This window comes from Haliotis cracherodii, unplaced genomic scaffold (assembly GCF_022045235.1).
Source record: "Haliotis cracherodii isolate W230 unplaced genomic scaffold, xgHalCrac1.p SCAF_12, whole genome shotgun sequence".
Lineage (NCBI taxonomy): Eukaryota > Metazoa > Mollusca > Gastropoda > Lepetellida > Haliotidae > Haliotis > Haliotis cracherodii.
Genome location: NW_027266267.1, coordinates 26306192 through 26321815, shown reverse-complemented (window position 1 = coordinate 26321815; position 15624 = coordinate 26306192). Strand labels below are relative to the sequence as shown.

General features: G+C 37.7%; 1 protein-coding gene across 1 annotated transcript in view; it reads right to left on the bottom strand.

Moving 5' to 3' along the window:
• LOC139458296 (dynein axonemal heavy chain 8-like) overlaps positions 1–15624 on the bottom strand; it is a 171748-nt gene that overhangs the window by 106246 nt on the left and 49878 nt on the right. The window contains exons 25-31 of the mRNA XM_071239682.1: positions 14014–14249; positions 12682–12786; positions 11076–11189; positions 8994–9056; positions 6630–6868; positions 5862–6102; positions 3622–3821 (exon numbers count right to left, since the gene is read on the bottom strand). Of these exons, the coding sequence (XP_071095783.1) occupies positions 3622–3821; positions 5862–6102; positions 6630–6868; positions 8994–9056; positions 11076–11189; positions 12682–12786; positions 14014–14249 (1198 nt within the window). The remainder of the gene's footprint in view (positions 1–3621; positions 3822–5861; positions 6103–6629; positions 6869–8993; positions 9057–11075; positions 11190–12681; positions 12787–14013; positions 14250–15624) is intronic.

The following is a 15624-nucleotide window of genomic DNA, read 5'->3' as shown; positions in this document are numbered from 1 at the left end:
TGTTGTAATCCAGCTTGTTTAAACAAGTTCCTGCGCAAACGTTCGATTTCACTGTCCACCATAATAGGTGTTTCCTCAATGTTTGTGGTAGTTGCAACTCAGATGTGTCAATAATTTCAGGGCTCTGTTGATTGATGGGCTTGTATCCCATCGTCTAGGTAAAAAGCACAACAAATTCCCTTGTTGTGAAGAAATGTCACAATTGGTCAGGTCACTCCTGTAATTAGCCACGAGGCCGTGGAAATTCCAAAGGGCAGGACCGCCCACTGGTAATGAAGAGGAAACGTAAATATTTCCTGAAAGTCCGTTTTATGGGAATGAGTAGGTAAGCATCCTGTAGATCCATGCTTCCGAGATAGTCGTGCTGTCTTATCATTCGTTGTATCATTCTGAAATCCTCCGGTTTCAGGAGGTATTTCTTGTTGAATTTTCTCATGTTGTAAATCAAACGAAACTTTTCGTTTGAATTCTTTTTCAGTAAGCGTTAGTAATTCTGGTTGAATTATCTCGACTGCGCCCTTGTTGAGACGTGAATTGATTGCTTCGGTTAACTTCAGCAAAAATTCTTTCCGATAAGGTATTTCCGATGGCTTGCGAGATAACAGGGGTTTCTTGAGTAAAGTCGGGGCGTAGCCCTTTCTTAGAATGTTGGAAACAAATTCGTCTCCTAGAATGTCCCAATTTATCCAATATCTTGCCAATCTTCGGCCTACAAGGGAATGCTGTACATGAATGGCTGGTGGGGGGAGTTCCCTGTCGTTCAAAAGCCCATATTCGCCGGTAATTGCGAGATCCCCTCGAACTGCGGCCGCGGTCGCGACCGGCATCACGTGACGTGTCATGTGACTTGTGAAAAGCAGATGATTTCACGCCTCAGTAGTTGTACGAGCGTATCTCTTTAGCTTTTTGAATGCCCGTCATACGGCATTTGAATTGGGTTTTCTGCATGGATTGACGATACATAGAATTCATAGTCTGAACTGACTTGATCAGCATATGATCTTTGGAGTCTTAAAACACTTCTTTGTTGATTTTGCATATGTTACCATTAAATATAGTTGGGGCCTCCCAGGGTTGTCTTAATAATTCTTTGGTATAGGTATACCAATTAGAATTATTTATAAGACCTTGTAGCCGTAGTAGTGTCAAACCTGCCGACACTGAACTCATGTGATGAGAAATAATTTCTTGATTTTTCTTTTGATTGACGAGAGCTGAAAGTAGCATTCTTTTGCGGTCGTTCTGAGGCTCTTTTAACTCATAGAACATAGCTTTGTTCATAGCGTGTGACATCGCTTGTCCAAAGAATGCATGTCTTGTAGTTGTATCAAGTTGTGCAATTTTCTTATCCTCAATGCGATAAGATTTTACTTTTGGAGTCTGACATGAGTGAGTAATCTTCATCAATCTCCGGTGAGCGAAGAAATTGCGACTTGGCGTGCATGGGGAATTTCTTAGAATTAAAGCTCGGTGTTTGAAATCCTTTTGATTTTGTGGCTTTCGCAAATGAAACATTAAGAATCTCTGCAATGTTGGAGATTGGTTTTATCGGTGGGATGGTTAGTGTGTCTATATCCTCCCCTTTGATACAGTATGTATCAGTGGGAAAAGAATTTCTTGATGGTGATGATATCGGCAGTCTATCTGTAATCCACCCCATTAATTCATGATCCTCATAAATTGAAGGGTAATTTTCCCCCGATGTGTCCTCATTTTGAGGGGGCTCGAACACATCCTCCTCTTGCAGAAGATAGGAGGTGTTAGGATTCAGACTGCGTGCCAGGTTGTTTACACATTTGTTGTTGCATAGCCATTACGACTTGTGTGATATTTCCTATCACATCTGTGTTAATAGCAGGCGTTAGCAAAGTACCTTGTGAAAAAAAGGTAGGCTGCATGAAGGTTGTTGGCAGTGTAAACGTTGAAGGCTGCACGACGGCTGTGTATACTCTTGTTGATTAATAGGCTGCGTAAGGTAGAGGATTGTGTAATTGTTGTGTTGGGCTGCGTGAAGGCCGGTATCTGCGTGAAGGTCTGAGGCTGATTGAGGTTTGTATCGGTTGTATTTGTAGCCGGATCGGATGACACGGCGGGCTGCGCGAACCTCTGGGATTGTGCAGACTGCGCTCAGGCTTTCTTCTGGCTAGAAGAAACAGCTGATTTTCTTGAAACCCCCTTCGTGACTGCGGATGAATTCCATGGTTTTGTAGAGGTAATAACCTCTGCAAAAACATGCTTTCTCCTAGGGGAAGACGGCTTCAAAGTAGATGATGCGGCACTCTTTTTCTTAGCTAGTTGTTGTAGATTGATAGCCTTACTGAAGCGTTCAGTAGGTTAATTCTTAGACCCTCTAGAATTCTTACTGGTAGACGAGGAAGTAAGATGGGGGGGTGACTGCATCATATTCAGCGGGAGTAATTTGAATAATATCAAATCGAATTCCTCTGACGAAGGGCAGGGCGTATTCTCGCCTCTTCTTACTTTTAGCCGTCTCCGTGGATGATAACGAGCGTGATGACTCACGTCGTTTCTGATCCATCTTTTTCCTCTGCACTGCAAAAAGATAATTACTAAATTCTTCCTTCCCCAAAGGGGCGCAGAATTTGCATCTATTCTCTGTAGTGCAGTTCTGTACTGTGCAGCTGGTACAGGTTGGATGAGGGTCCGAATCTGAAACACGTAACTTACATCGGTTACATGCTTTTATAATCTTCCGATAGGGGCTGCATTTAAGTCCAAATTACGGAAAAACTCTAATGCCAAATATATAAAATAATCGTTAGATATGATGTATAGAATACCACAGAAGATAATCCAAGCAAAAGATTTTGTTAAAATGGGTGAATTTTTATGGAAAGCTTGGATTACGATGCACCGAAAAAAATTCCAGCAGCCAAGATGGGGTGAAAAAGAGAGCGTGATGAGTTACTGGGCTTGGTCACATGGTTCCGGTGCGCATGCGCAGAATAAGGGTGCGTTTGGGTGAGCTGTTTTCTCTGTTCTTTGGGAACAACACAGGACGTTTCAATTACCTATTCAGAAGAGAGAGAGATAAGCAATAAGTATGAGTCAGGATAAGTTAAATTTACCTTATTTCGGAATTCAGGCCTAGAAATTCCTAATTTAGAAAATGATTAAAAAATACCATGCTACCCAGTTGTCATCTACCTGTTGGTAAAAGGAGCTTTTTTATCAGCTTAGAAATTTGTGTTTCTTAAGACTAGTCCAGAGGACGAGAGTAAACCACATTAAACTGGTCCTCAGAGTTTGTTCTTAAACAAGAAAAAATGTTTACCATCTTCGCATATTCTGTCAGTTTTATTCAGTTCTAGTTTGTAGCAAACTTAAGAGTTATATAAAGAATTATAGATTTTGTTATTATAGATTTTGTTTGCTATAAGTCAATGAGGACTACCATCATTGGATTTTTACTCATCGAGTACACAATTTAGTACCCTCTTGCATGAAGTATGAAGGCTGTCATTTGCAAATCCTGAAACCATTTACAGCTTTCCAGACATTCAGAGTGAGTGAGTGTGTGAGTGAACACTTTTTACAACCAGGCTACCCTACTGCCCCAAGAGATTCAGAAGGTTCATGACACCGCTGATGATAAAGTACCTGTTGCTAAGTAGTGAGCTGAGAATCATCAAGCTGTCCTCCAGGAAAGAGATGATCTCACCCGTTTCACCTCCCTTCAGTAGGAGTTCCCCTCGAGATTTGAAGTTGGAAAAACTGAGATTTCGTCCATTCCAGTCACTGATCACTGCCTTTAGTTTTGCTTCAATGTCCTTCTCCTTCACAGCCGAGATGCACACATCCTGGAATCAACACTCACAGTCATATCAATCATTTCTGAGGTGTAAAATGTTTGAATGAAACCAGCAAGTGGGTCCGTAAACGCCATCAAACGGGAAAGCCTGATGTCAGCATGATTATTGTTAATGTTAAGAAGCTCAAAGCATGTTCAAATGGAATAACTTGTTATGAAAGATTTGCTATTCCGTTAATTTGTGAATCCAGAATATAACAAAGATAACATGTGGTCTTAATTCACAGAGTATCATTGTATAGAAATGTGGCATCAAAAGCGTAACAGTTTTGCCTACAGTTATTGCCTTATTGTAACAATATGATACTAATGATTACTGCTGAACATAAAGCAGTAAAGCGTTCATTTTCTGTTGCATACACACTGCTTAGAATATTTATAAGCATGATGTATTTTCAGAATGTTTTTTTTTTGTATTTAAGTGTTCAATACCAGGAAATTCAAGTTGGAACTGGCAACTTTAGATGTAAGTTATTAATGTTAAAATGTCCAGGCATGAAACCACTCAGTAACACCCTCAAAACTGAAAACACATTATATTATATATATCAGACATAAATGAAGCACTCCCAACGTGAACTCTAACAGGTGTGTGATAGACATAACATCCCCCGGAATGCACTGACATCATGATACAATGGATGATGTCACAGGCTTCTGTGACAACTGAATTCACCTGGTTATCAGAATGTAGGATAAAAGAAGAACTAAACTGAAGTTTTTCCAAAAAATATTGATAACTCTTACTCATTTCGCCAAGCCAAATGGCTTGGGTGTTTTCATTTGTGACTGACAGAAAAAAGTGATACTGATCACAAAAACTCTCACATGCCACAAAGAAACAGATTTCAAGGATCCAATCCCATTTAGCATTTTTCAACTAATCAGACTGCAGCACACACTCCCAATTATATAAAGTATACAATCAAAATTCTATTCAAAAACACCAACCTGAATACTGTCACTTTAACATTTACATCAGGTCATGAGTTTTACATGAGTGGTCAAAGAAGTATTCTGTATAGACTTGAAAAACTTCTGTACTTCTTAATATATTCAAAAACTTTGCTGTCAACCTTTTCCAGCAATAGAAACTAATTGGTTTAGTCTACTAGTCCTTATAATGATAACATAGAGCAAACCCCTTAATAATGGCACATTTCTACTAGACCTTATGATACCTTAATATTGGGCACTTTGGCAAAGACTACAGGACTAGTGCCAATTTCTAACACTGTTTTCATTGTGTCCGAGTAGTAGAGCCTTTATAATGTCTGTTGATAAACTACCATTGCTAAAGTTGTTATCGTGTAGATTAGTAGAAAATGTTAGGAGCAACATTCTATTCTACAAAGCATGAAAATCAATACTAAAATTATTCATTAATGCAAAACTGTTTTCTCGGTGAATGATTTCCCTCTATGCCTCAATAGTGAAGTGTGAATTTGGTGTGTCAGTTCATAAGTAATTGTATGCCTTGTAAAATAGAATGCACACTTTCCTTCTGCTGTCTTCCATATATATCAGAAGATTAGATAAAATCATCTAGATTTTAGAAATACTTATTGAAAGAGACGAGAAGGTTGTCTGTACTTCAACATTGCTTATCACTTTAACTCAAACATCTCACAGACAAGCAAAACATCCTAGCAACTAACTGTCCTAATCATGACAACCCATACACAGTCCCATTTATTCATAACATTCCAATGATTTTAAACATGCCACATTCGCCACAGTCACTTCCTGAATAACCAAGCATTACAGTTACCTCCCTTACTTCAGTTACTCAGCACTTTGCAAAAATACAGGTATTCTGACCATAAACATCCTTATTTTTAATGTGAAAAAGGCATACATTCTTTTGTCTTCAGTAAACACATTATTTTATGAAAATGCTGATGCAAACTATTGATGAACAAATACAGCTAGTCAAATAAGTTACGCATGGATACAGCCTTCTTAACCTGTTTGATTAAATAGTATCACTGAAGACACTAAATATTAATGAAACTTCTTGTCTACCTACTTCAATTTCCTCCTTGTATTTGAGCAGAGGAGCCTTCATAATGTCTCTTAGTGCAAAGTTGTCTGAGTCAAAGTCAAATGTGTGTCCTGTAAGTTTTGCTATTCGGTCCCAGTGTCTTTCCTTGATAGCTTTGTTAGCCATCAGCTCCAGCAGGGGACACGACTCACTGAAGTCATCGATCTTCTTCTTCAACTCTAAAAATGCCTGCCAATCTTTCAGACCTTTAGGGAGGCGGCGACATCTGTATACACAAGTGATTCTTATTACATGATAAACATGATAAACTATATATATATTAACTTTCACAATCACTCAGTGTTGATCTGATGAAGGTGCAAGAAGTGGCCCAGAAACATTACGAACACTACAGAAGTTGTTTCACATAAAAAGTTGCACTTCTTTGAGTTTGAAATTATTGTAGTCATCAAGAGATTTTCACATGCGGTAACCATAATTTAAGGTGACTTCACGATAAAGCTAAGGATACACTGATACCACAAATTGTTGTCACATGGAGCATTGGGTTTGGACTGCAGTAAAATCTCATGTCTAGATTTACAGACTATTGAGTCACCTTGTGGGTAAAGCTTTGACTCATGATGCCATTTCCCACATGGGTACAATATGTGAAGCCCATTCCTTGTATCCCCTGCCGTGATGAGACTGGAATAATGCTAAAAGTTGCATAAAACCATTCTCACTCACCTTCTCTCCACACTATAGGTGTTGAGCGCACTTAAAAATAAGGCTACCCATCCAAACAGTTACCTGTTCTGAAGATCCAACAATTCTGAATTGATTTTTTCAATGTCAACATCTGTCCAAAGAATGTCAAAATATCCATTAATGAGGGTCATGACCGTGTTGTAGAGTCCATACAGTTTCTGCAGCAGATTCAACTCCTTTTTCACCTTGACAAGAGCTGGGTAGTCTGTGACTGTCAGGCCAAACAGCTGCTCCCCAGCTGAGTAGATAGAGAACTTGCTCCACAAATCATCAAACTGATTCTGGTTAACGAGACAATATTAGATACATGATTTCATTAAAGCAGTCTGAGACCTTAGCCAAACAGTATGAAGCCCTAGTAAAAACAAGTAAAAACATTTTCGGGTCTAGCAAGAAAAGATCATGCTTGTCCATATACGAAGACCAAATTCTACTGTTTTGTTTGTTCATTTGTTGTTTAACGCTGCACTAAGCAATATTCTAGCTTTATGATAGTGGACTGTAAATAATCGAGTCTGGACCAGACAACCAGTGCTTGACACCATGAGCATCGATCCATGCAATTGGGATATGATGACATGTATCAATCAAGTCAGCGAGCCTGACCACCCGATCCCATTAGTTGCCACTTACGACAAGCAAGCTTGGGTTGTTCAAGACCTAGTCTACCCTGGATCTAACGGGTCTCCAAATTCTACTGAAAATAATGCCAAAATACAATGTCCATATAAAACATTCAGATGAATTTTTCCAAATTTGATAACGACATATGAGAATGTCATATCAAAAGCTGGAAAAATCTGAGACAACAAAATCACAGACAGTAGCTGAAAATGAACCTAAAGTTTCTATTTTCATTGTTAATACATCTTTGCGAAGTTCAGAACAATTGCCATCATAGGGGGTCCTGAATCCTTATTTTTTTTAACATTATTGCTCATGAAAAGAAACCCTACCCAGTAGGTAGATTTGACCTTCTTATTAAGTTCTTAATTATATAGAAATAATGTTTATCACAGATGGTTTGTTTAGAAAAATGATTCACAATGTTCCTTGAATTTGTAGGTAAAAATAATTATAGAAAATGATTCACAATGTTCCTTGAATTTGTAGGTAAAAATAATTATAGAAACTATAATATTTGGAACCATCTGACATATTCCCCAATGTGAGATATGGGTTTCTTGTTCTTGTTTCCATCTGTATTACAAATACTTGGGCTGCAAATGAAAGAATTGGTTGGTCAGGTAACCTGAAACACAACATTTTCTTTTTGCTTACTATGTAATAGTAATATATAAGCAGCTTGTGACTTTAGCTACAAGTCTGAAGCCTAATGGTTTAGTTTCTCTCAGTCTTGAAAGATCAGCTAAAAACAGTCAATCTAGGCTAAAAAATAAAAGGTCTTGGTTCTCAGGCACTGCCTGCATCATTATAAAGTTTGCCGCATGTTTCATTTTTATTTCCATTTAAAAAAATATTTTAAAAATCCTTAAATATTCCAAATCCAACGGTAGTCAAATACTGTATTTCAGTTTTTACTCATCAAAGAATACATTTATGTAGGGTGGCCCTTTCCCAGGTTGATTGTACACAATTGCTTATTGATTACACAACTGTTTATTGGTTACATATTAGTTTCAACAACAACAAAAGACACCGCCCGCACTATATTTTCAAAACAAATTGCCTGAGAACCAATTAATATATTTTTTTTAAGCCCTACTAATATTATGATAAAAGTGTCTGTGCCAAAAACTCTCGAGTCTACTACATTTGTTGTTCTCTTTTGGAGTATCATTAGGTGACCCCACCAGACTGAACAGAATTTTACAAACTCTGACTTTGGACTAGTGGCAAAAGTTACAGACTGAAGACAAAATCAGGTGCAATGACTCAGAAGTTGTTAGTACAGTACTAGTCTGTATGACAGCAATTCACATGTTCAAATATGTATGTCTACAAACAGCAATAATAATGTTGTTAGAATTTGAGCATGTACTTGATTGTCTCACAACTTCCAGGAACAAACACTGCCCAGGCTTCAAAATAACATAGGAAGAACTAATGATAGTGACATTCCCTTGTGGACTACTGCTTTTACCATTAGGAAGGTGGCAACTCTGTTCAAGATCATTTTTGCAGACGTGTGAAACAACAGGTACTTGTTTTTTATTAATGGCACATTTGGAAATATTCCATCTATATGGGGGCAGCCAGTAATAATCAAGTCAGGACCAGACAATCCAGTATTGATAGTATGACCAACGAGCCCCACTTTCAGGGTACTATGACATGCAATCAACAACTGCACTAAGCCTGATTGCCCGATCCATTTGGTCATCACTTACGACCTGCACAGGTTACTGGGGACCTATCATAACCTGGATTTCATACAGAAATTACCTGGAAACACTGTAGTCTATCATTGGCTTCTGATGGAGATATTCCTTCAATCATAGGGCCTCCCTGTCAAAAAGGAAGTACATGTATACAAATAAGACAATCTAACTTTCAACAAAATCTTCAAATGACTGAATCAATACTGTAAATCATGACAATCATGCTGCACCAAAATTATATGCGCATTGATTAGGGCTGTGACGATTCACTCGCATATTCGGTGAATCGAACCATATCCATTCACAAACCGAATTCATTATTCGAGGCCACTAGAATCAAATATTTATGATTATGCAATCATGCATTTACATACACTGTACCTAAAAATATCCATAAGAACATATTATATGCATAGATTTCTTCAAAGGCAACACTCTTATAATATATAATTTGACAGTATTGTGGTCACTGGTCATTGTCGCATTTGAGCAGATACTAGTACCTGGTGCTGTATATAAATGTATAATATATCAATAATCAACAAACCATGTCAAATACTTTATGTTGTTATTTTTACACTGAATATAACAAATAATAAATCAAACTGCTGACTTGTTAATGGTATTCGTGATTTAATATTCATATTCCTTACCCTATATTTGTGATACGAAATAGTCCTTTCAAAATGGCATAAGGAAATCGAAATCCGGTTCGATTGCAGGATTTGAAAAGCATGTGCACCACCAACTAGGCGTCAACAGATAATTTCCAAATCTTTTCATGTTTTTATTCAAGGTGCTCACGTGATTTGATGCACTCTGCGATGTACGGCCTGTTTTTACACAATATAAATATTGATTATTGATCAGTAAGTAAAACCTGAGGCCGAATCTGATTGGTCAAAAGGAGAGGCATAGAAGGGACACAACGCGTAATAACCACTGGTGGCGCTACGATTGAGCCCAGAAATTCCAGCCTAGTTCCAAGGTTGGCAACTGGACTTTTATAGTCAGTTAACTCCCTTGCCTCGGTAAGATGTATAATTGTAACATATAGCAAAACCCTTAAACATGGCAAATTTCTAATAGTCCTTATGATACCTTAACTATTTGGCAGTTTGGCAAGGACTATTAGGACTAGTGCCAATTTAAAACGTTGGTATATTTACAATATCTTGTTGAGCAAATTGCATGTCAGCTTAACACTCATTTCTGAACAGTTTCATTCATTCTTCAGTTGATTGTATTGCATTGTATACAACTTTGGCAGGCTCTACCTAATGTTTATTCTCATTCGCCCTATGAATTCCAAGTAGTTTAATTTCTGTTTGCATTTCTCCCAGCACAATCTACACAAATCACTCAATATAAACGTAAACAGATACTGAAACTAAATGATCTGTAGCTTGACATTTTCAAACCGACCAATCATGTAATTCATGTTATTTTGAACCAACTACGCATGGTGTTGTTCTGAAGAAGGTGACAACAGTTTATATCAGGAAGTGTCAAGTGGCAGATTATTTATTTCAAGTTCAACCCTTCAAGCACCTTTTAGGACTATCCGAGTTGTTAAATTGTTCGACACATGGACACCTGTGTCATCTTCCTGGTATCATTTATAGACAAATTTAATTTGTTATAAGTAAGGTACATGTTCTGACACGTTACTTATCCAATATGTATTGAGTTATCCAGTAGAAAGTTTGGTATCTTCAAACAGGGCACTGTATATTGCAATGTTAACAAAGTCAATATGACATATCCGGTTGTGTGCAGGGCAAGAAGTATGTACAATTTTCAAGATCTGCTCCGGAAAGGAGCACTACCACCATTTTCAGTCAAGTCAAAGTCATTGCCATGGAAACTGGAATTTTTTAATTTTTTTTAAATGCCAAACTATGAAATGGCACCAGTTCACCAATGGACCTATCTATGTGCCAAGTTTGGTTAAGATATCTCTCATGGTATTTGAGTTCTGCTCCGTAAACGAAATGTGAAGAACGGACGAACACCACTTTGTGGCGGAGGATATTAAAATCGGTCACCAAATACATTACATGATTACTAGCCAACCACTGCAACTTGCAATAATATGTCATGTTCCTGGTCCCAACATGGGAGATTTACTTTTATGTATACTCACAGTTGAATATCTTTCCTCAAAGCTCTCCACATCAACATGGAACACTTCAACCGATGTCAGCAGCTCTGTCTTGAAGCCTGGTTGTACATTCACAAGTTCATCTTGCACCTGACTCTACATTGTAGACAAACATAAAATAAATAATAACAGGAGCTTTGCCTGTCATTCAGTGAATAACATGAAACATGGCCATTTGGAAGTCTTTTAATACTACACTGGGATACAGTAGTCAGAATTAAGCATAAAAATCATGTGGTTCTTGTCATAACCCTAATGTTAAAAGAAGGGATGTCATCATCTTTCATGATTTATACAAAATCTATGAATACTTAACATTAAAAGAATAAATCTCTGCCACATAAATGCTTACATTTAGTGAAATAACCATGAATAAGGTGGACAAAAAGAAGGAAGAAAATTCAAGTTTAATCATTTAATGGAAAATCCTAGTTCATATTTAGCATTAAATTGATCATATGGCAAGTCCAGATAAGAAATATGTATCTAAACACACACACAAATATTTTTTCTTATTAATCGATTAATTTAGGGGATCCTTTAATTTCAATACCTCAAGGACCCCTGATCCCTTATGATCTTGAAAACTGTTATATATATGTAATAGTATTCTACTGTTGTTACTCATCTTCCTACAGTGAGTGCAGGTGTAAATTGTTGTCCATGTCTAAAAGAATTGAGTGTACATTTAAAAGAAAAGAAGCGGTAATCCATTTAATGTTTCTATGTAGTCCAACATACCTGGGCAGCCCTGCCTGTATCAGCACAAGTATCAATATTTTTTCATGGAAGCTGAGCGATTAGGTGCCTCACTCTAGGAGTGTGGGTTTGAATTCCAGATGGAACCCTACCCAAAAGAGAACTAGAACTTTTACTTTACTAAGGAAGTGTTAACCCAAATATCAGACATGTTACTGAACTATTACCTTGATAGATAATTTGCTGTAATGGAATGAACATACAGATATTCTTGATGATTTGATTTTTGTTAGAAACACAATATATTTTCAATCACTGTTTCAAGATATACACTTTTATCAATACCAGAGAGAGACAAAATATGTTTGTTTTAAGACATTCAGCCTGTCCAGAGAAGAACTAATTTTTGTTTGAAAAAGCTGAGGCAAATTTACATTTTTCAAGTACCGGTATATTCTGGAACAATGATCCTTTTCAAAAACAACCCACCAAATGCAACCTCACCCTCACCCACCACACCCCCCAATAACAAACGGTCAGTCCCCCAAAAAACAGCCTTCGGAATTCATTCTAGTCTGCTAGACAGAGACTACTAAATTGTGCTGACGACAAGTAAAAATCCAATGATGGTTGACCTCTTGTCATAGCATTAGAGGGCTATAATTCTGAATCAGTTCTCAATGCTTTAATGATGTTACAAATTGGAACTGAATAAAACTGATAGAAAATGCAAACATTTTTGTCTCGTTCAAGTATGACTAGCAAAAAACTCTGAGAAATAGTAAAATATGGTTTACAATAATCCCCTGGACTAATCCTTAAAAAAAACCTGACTTTCTAACATGTTGTCTAAGGCTGAACGAGTTAAAAAGGGAGTAGTCTCACTTACAGCTTTACTGAGGGCCTTTTGGAAGGAATATCGAAGAGAATCCACCTTGTCATTTTCCTCTTTGTAAACAATAACTTCAAAGTCTTGTAGCAGATTGTATGACTCCTGGAAATAGAGAAAACAAGTGAGCGTTGTTTTCTGCAGCAATACATCTTGGCTGCCAAAGGTAATCAAGTCTGCCCAGACTGGATGAGGCAAAACTAGTGATTGAAATCATGAGCATTTATCCATGTCATTTGAATAAGTCAGGTGAAAATAAAAATAAGAGTATTTTCCCTCAAATATACTGACTAAATATTACCCTTTGCTGCCAAATAGCAATTCCAAATATTAAATGATTGTTTCCACCAATGAAATTATTCTCTCAAATCTGACATTTTTGGCATCTGTCATACAGGAGATTTTCCTTTAGTTCTTTGTGTACATTGTTCAAAACTGAGCCATTTCTTTGTGGACAACTACTTTTTACCAATAGGTCGACATTGACATTCCCCTAGCTGATAATGTTTGCGGACATCAGAAAACACAAATTCAAACCCTCATGTATTGTTTATTTGTTATTTTTTGTTTATCCCTTCACTCGACAAAATTCCAGCTATGTGAAGGCAGTCTGTAAATAACCAAGTATGAACCAGGAAGACCATTGATTAACATCATGAGCATTGATCCATGCAATTGGGATACAATGGCATGTAGTCAACAAAGTCACTGAGTCTGACCACCCGATCCACAAGGTTGACTCTTACAACCAGCTGATGATAGGTTGCTGGGGACCAATATTCTTACCTGGAATCAACACAGTTCCTTGATGTAGATGAGGTATAACACCATAAATTTTGGTATTTGAACATTACCGTATACAATGTAAGTAGCCCCGCCGTGATATTGCTGGAATATTGCTAAAAGCGGCGTAAAAACATACTCACTCACTCACTCAATGTAATTAGCGCCAAGGGCACTGTCAAAATTAGAAACAGGGGGCTCTTATTAGAATATTATTTTGGTGAAAAAAAACACAGTTGAAAGATTAATTTCGTGGTTTATTCTGACAGCCTGAAATGTTTATATACGAGAGACATATTTTTCCAGAATTTAATTGCCCATAATTAAGGGTGCATGTAACACACGAGTGTGTATTATATGCGAATGAATAATTTAAGTCTTTTGTACATTGATCAATCGGATGGGGTGCTAATTTGGATTGTTCATTAGCCAATATATCAGCAAATATCACCGTGGGCACTTATTAGAGCGGGGCGCTATTACATCGAATACGGTAATGTAATAACTAGGAGCAGCTTAAGAGCATGTCATAGCAATAACATTTCTTACCTCAATAGGTCCAAGCGACATGTCGATCCTGATGTGATTTTCTCGGATGTCTGCAAGTGCTATCATGGCCTGTCTGACATCATCAAGGTCTCTGATTGGTCGCATCAGTCTCTTAGTGTACTCCTCCACAAACACCAGGATGTCCTCCATCTTGTCACGGTATTTGTTATTCAACTCTTTCCCAAACAACAGCTTCCAGGCTTTGATTTCAACGCTCAGGGCCAGTTTCAGGGGTTCTGTAAGAAAAAATGCACTTACAAGCAATCTGCTCCATGTGAAAGATATTTCTATTGCAAGTAGAAATTTTCTTGTTGAACAATATATGTTTTCACCAATTGATCAATTGCTGAGTAAGCATGTTTAGTCTAACATTCTTGTATCAAGGTTGAATACAGAAAGGATGACCTAGGATACAGGCCCATTCTGGAAATATCAGACATTTGAATTATGGAAAACTGTCATATGGCATGAACATTCTTCAACGTGTTCAAGGTAGAAAACTGACCTTTTTTGACTAACCAGATTAGAGCTTCTGGCATGATAAAGTAAATGAGAACTGCTTAAAGAAATGAAAGTGGCTGATTTCTTAAACTTCATGAGAAAATTTAACTATGAGTAATTGCTTGACCCAAGTTGATTTTCTTTTTAACATGTGTTTGTGGTGTCTTCATCTACATGTCACGCCAAAACATTAGCTTGGGTCAAAGACTTGATGGGGGGTTTCACAGAAGTGGAAAATACCTGCATTACTTGAGGCTTTCCTCACACATCAAGCTGACATTCTGTGATAGAACTGAAAAACTATTCAAAGCAGCATAACCGAACCCACTCATTTATTCGATGCTTGGCTTCAGACTTAGCTGTTAGCGTTGAAAGAAGCACCTGTATAATATTCCTGAATGGCTGCATCCGAGGCAAACTTTGAGAAACTGCAACCTGACTTCTTTGCCTTGATTGTTTCCACGAGTGTAGATGAAGATTGTGCAGGCTGCAGTAGAATACATCCAATCAGGGCTGGCGAAATAGATCTTGACGGAGTGATAGCTGAAGTGAGATTTTCCACAAGGAAAGGGAACATTATGGGAAACCATGTTCTGCTTCAAGTCCTCCGCTTTTCTCTGGAATCTGGTAACGGCCTTGGGGAAATGCATGTATGCAAACACCACTTCACAATTCAAAGACAGGGCATCCACATGGTACTGGAGTGACATAGACCCCGTGGAGCTTGCTGTTGAAACATGTCGCAAACAAGTCGACATGTGGAATGTCCAAAGTTGCCATTATCCACTTGAAAATTTGGGGATGTATAAACCACTCCACTGATACGACCTTGTTTCTCCCAGGTAAAACAGTACAACACTATGTTAATTTTGTTGGGCATGGGATGAGCCTTCAACCTAAAATAAATCGCATCTGTAAAGCTGAATTAACATAAAGTCTCCTTCAACAAACACTGTAATAACTACAACCGTGGTGCTGTCCGTAGTTACCAGTAACAACAAGAAACGCAACTTGTCTGTCCATGCACTGAGTGTTTGGTAAATCACCAACGTTTCCAGACAGTTCATACGAAAATGCCTGGCATGTTCAGTCCATGTCCCATGGACTGTA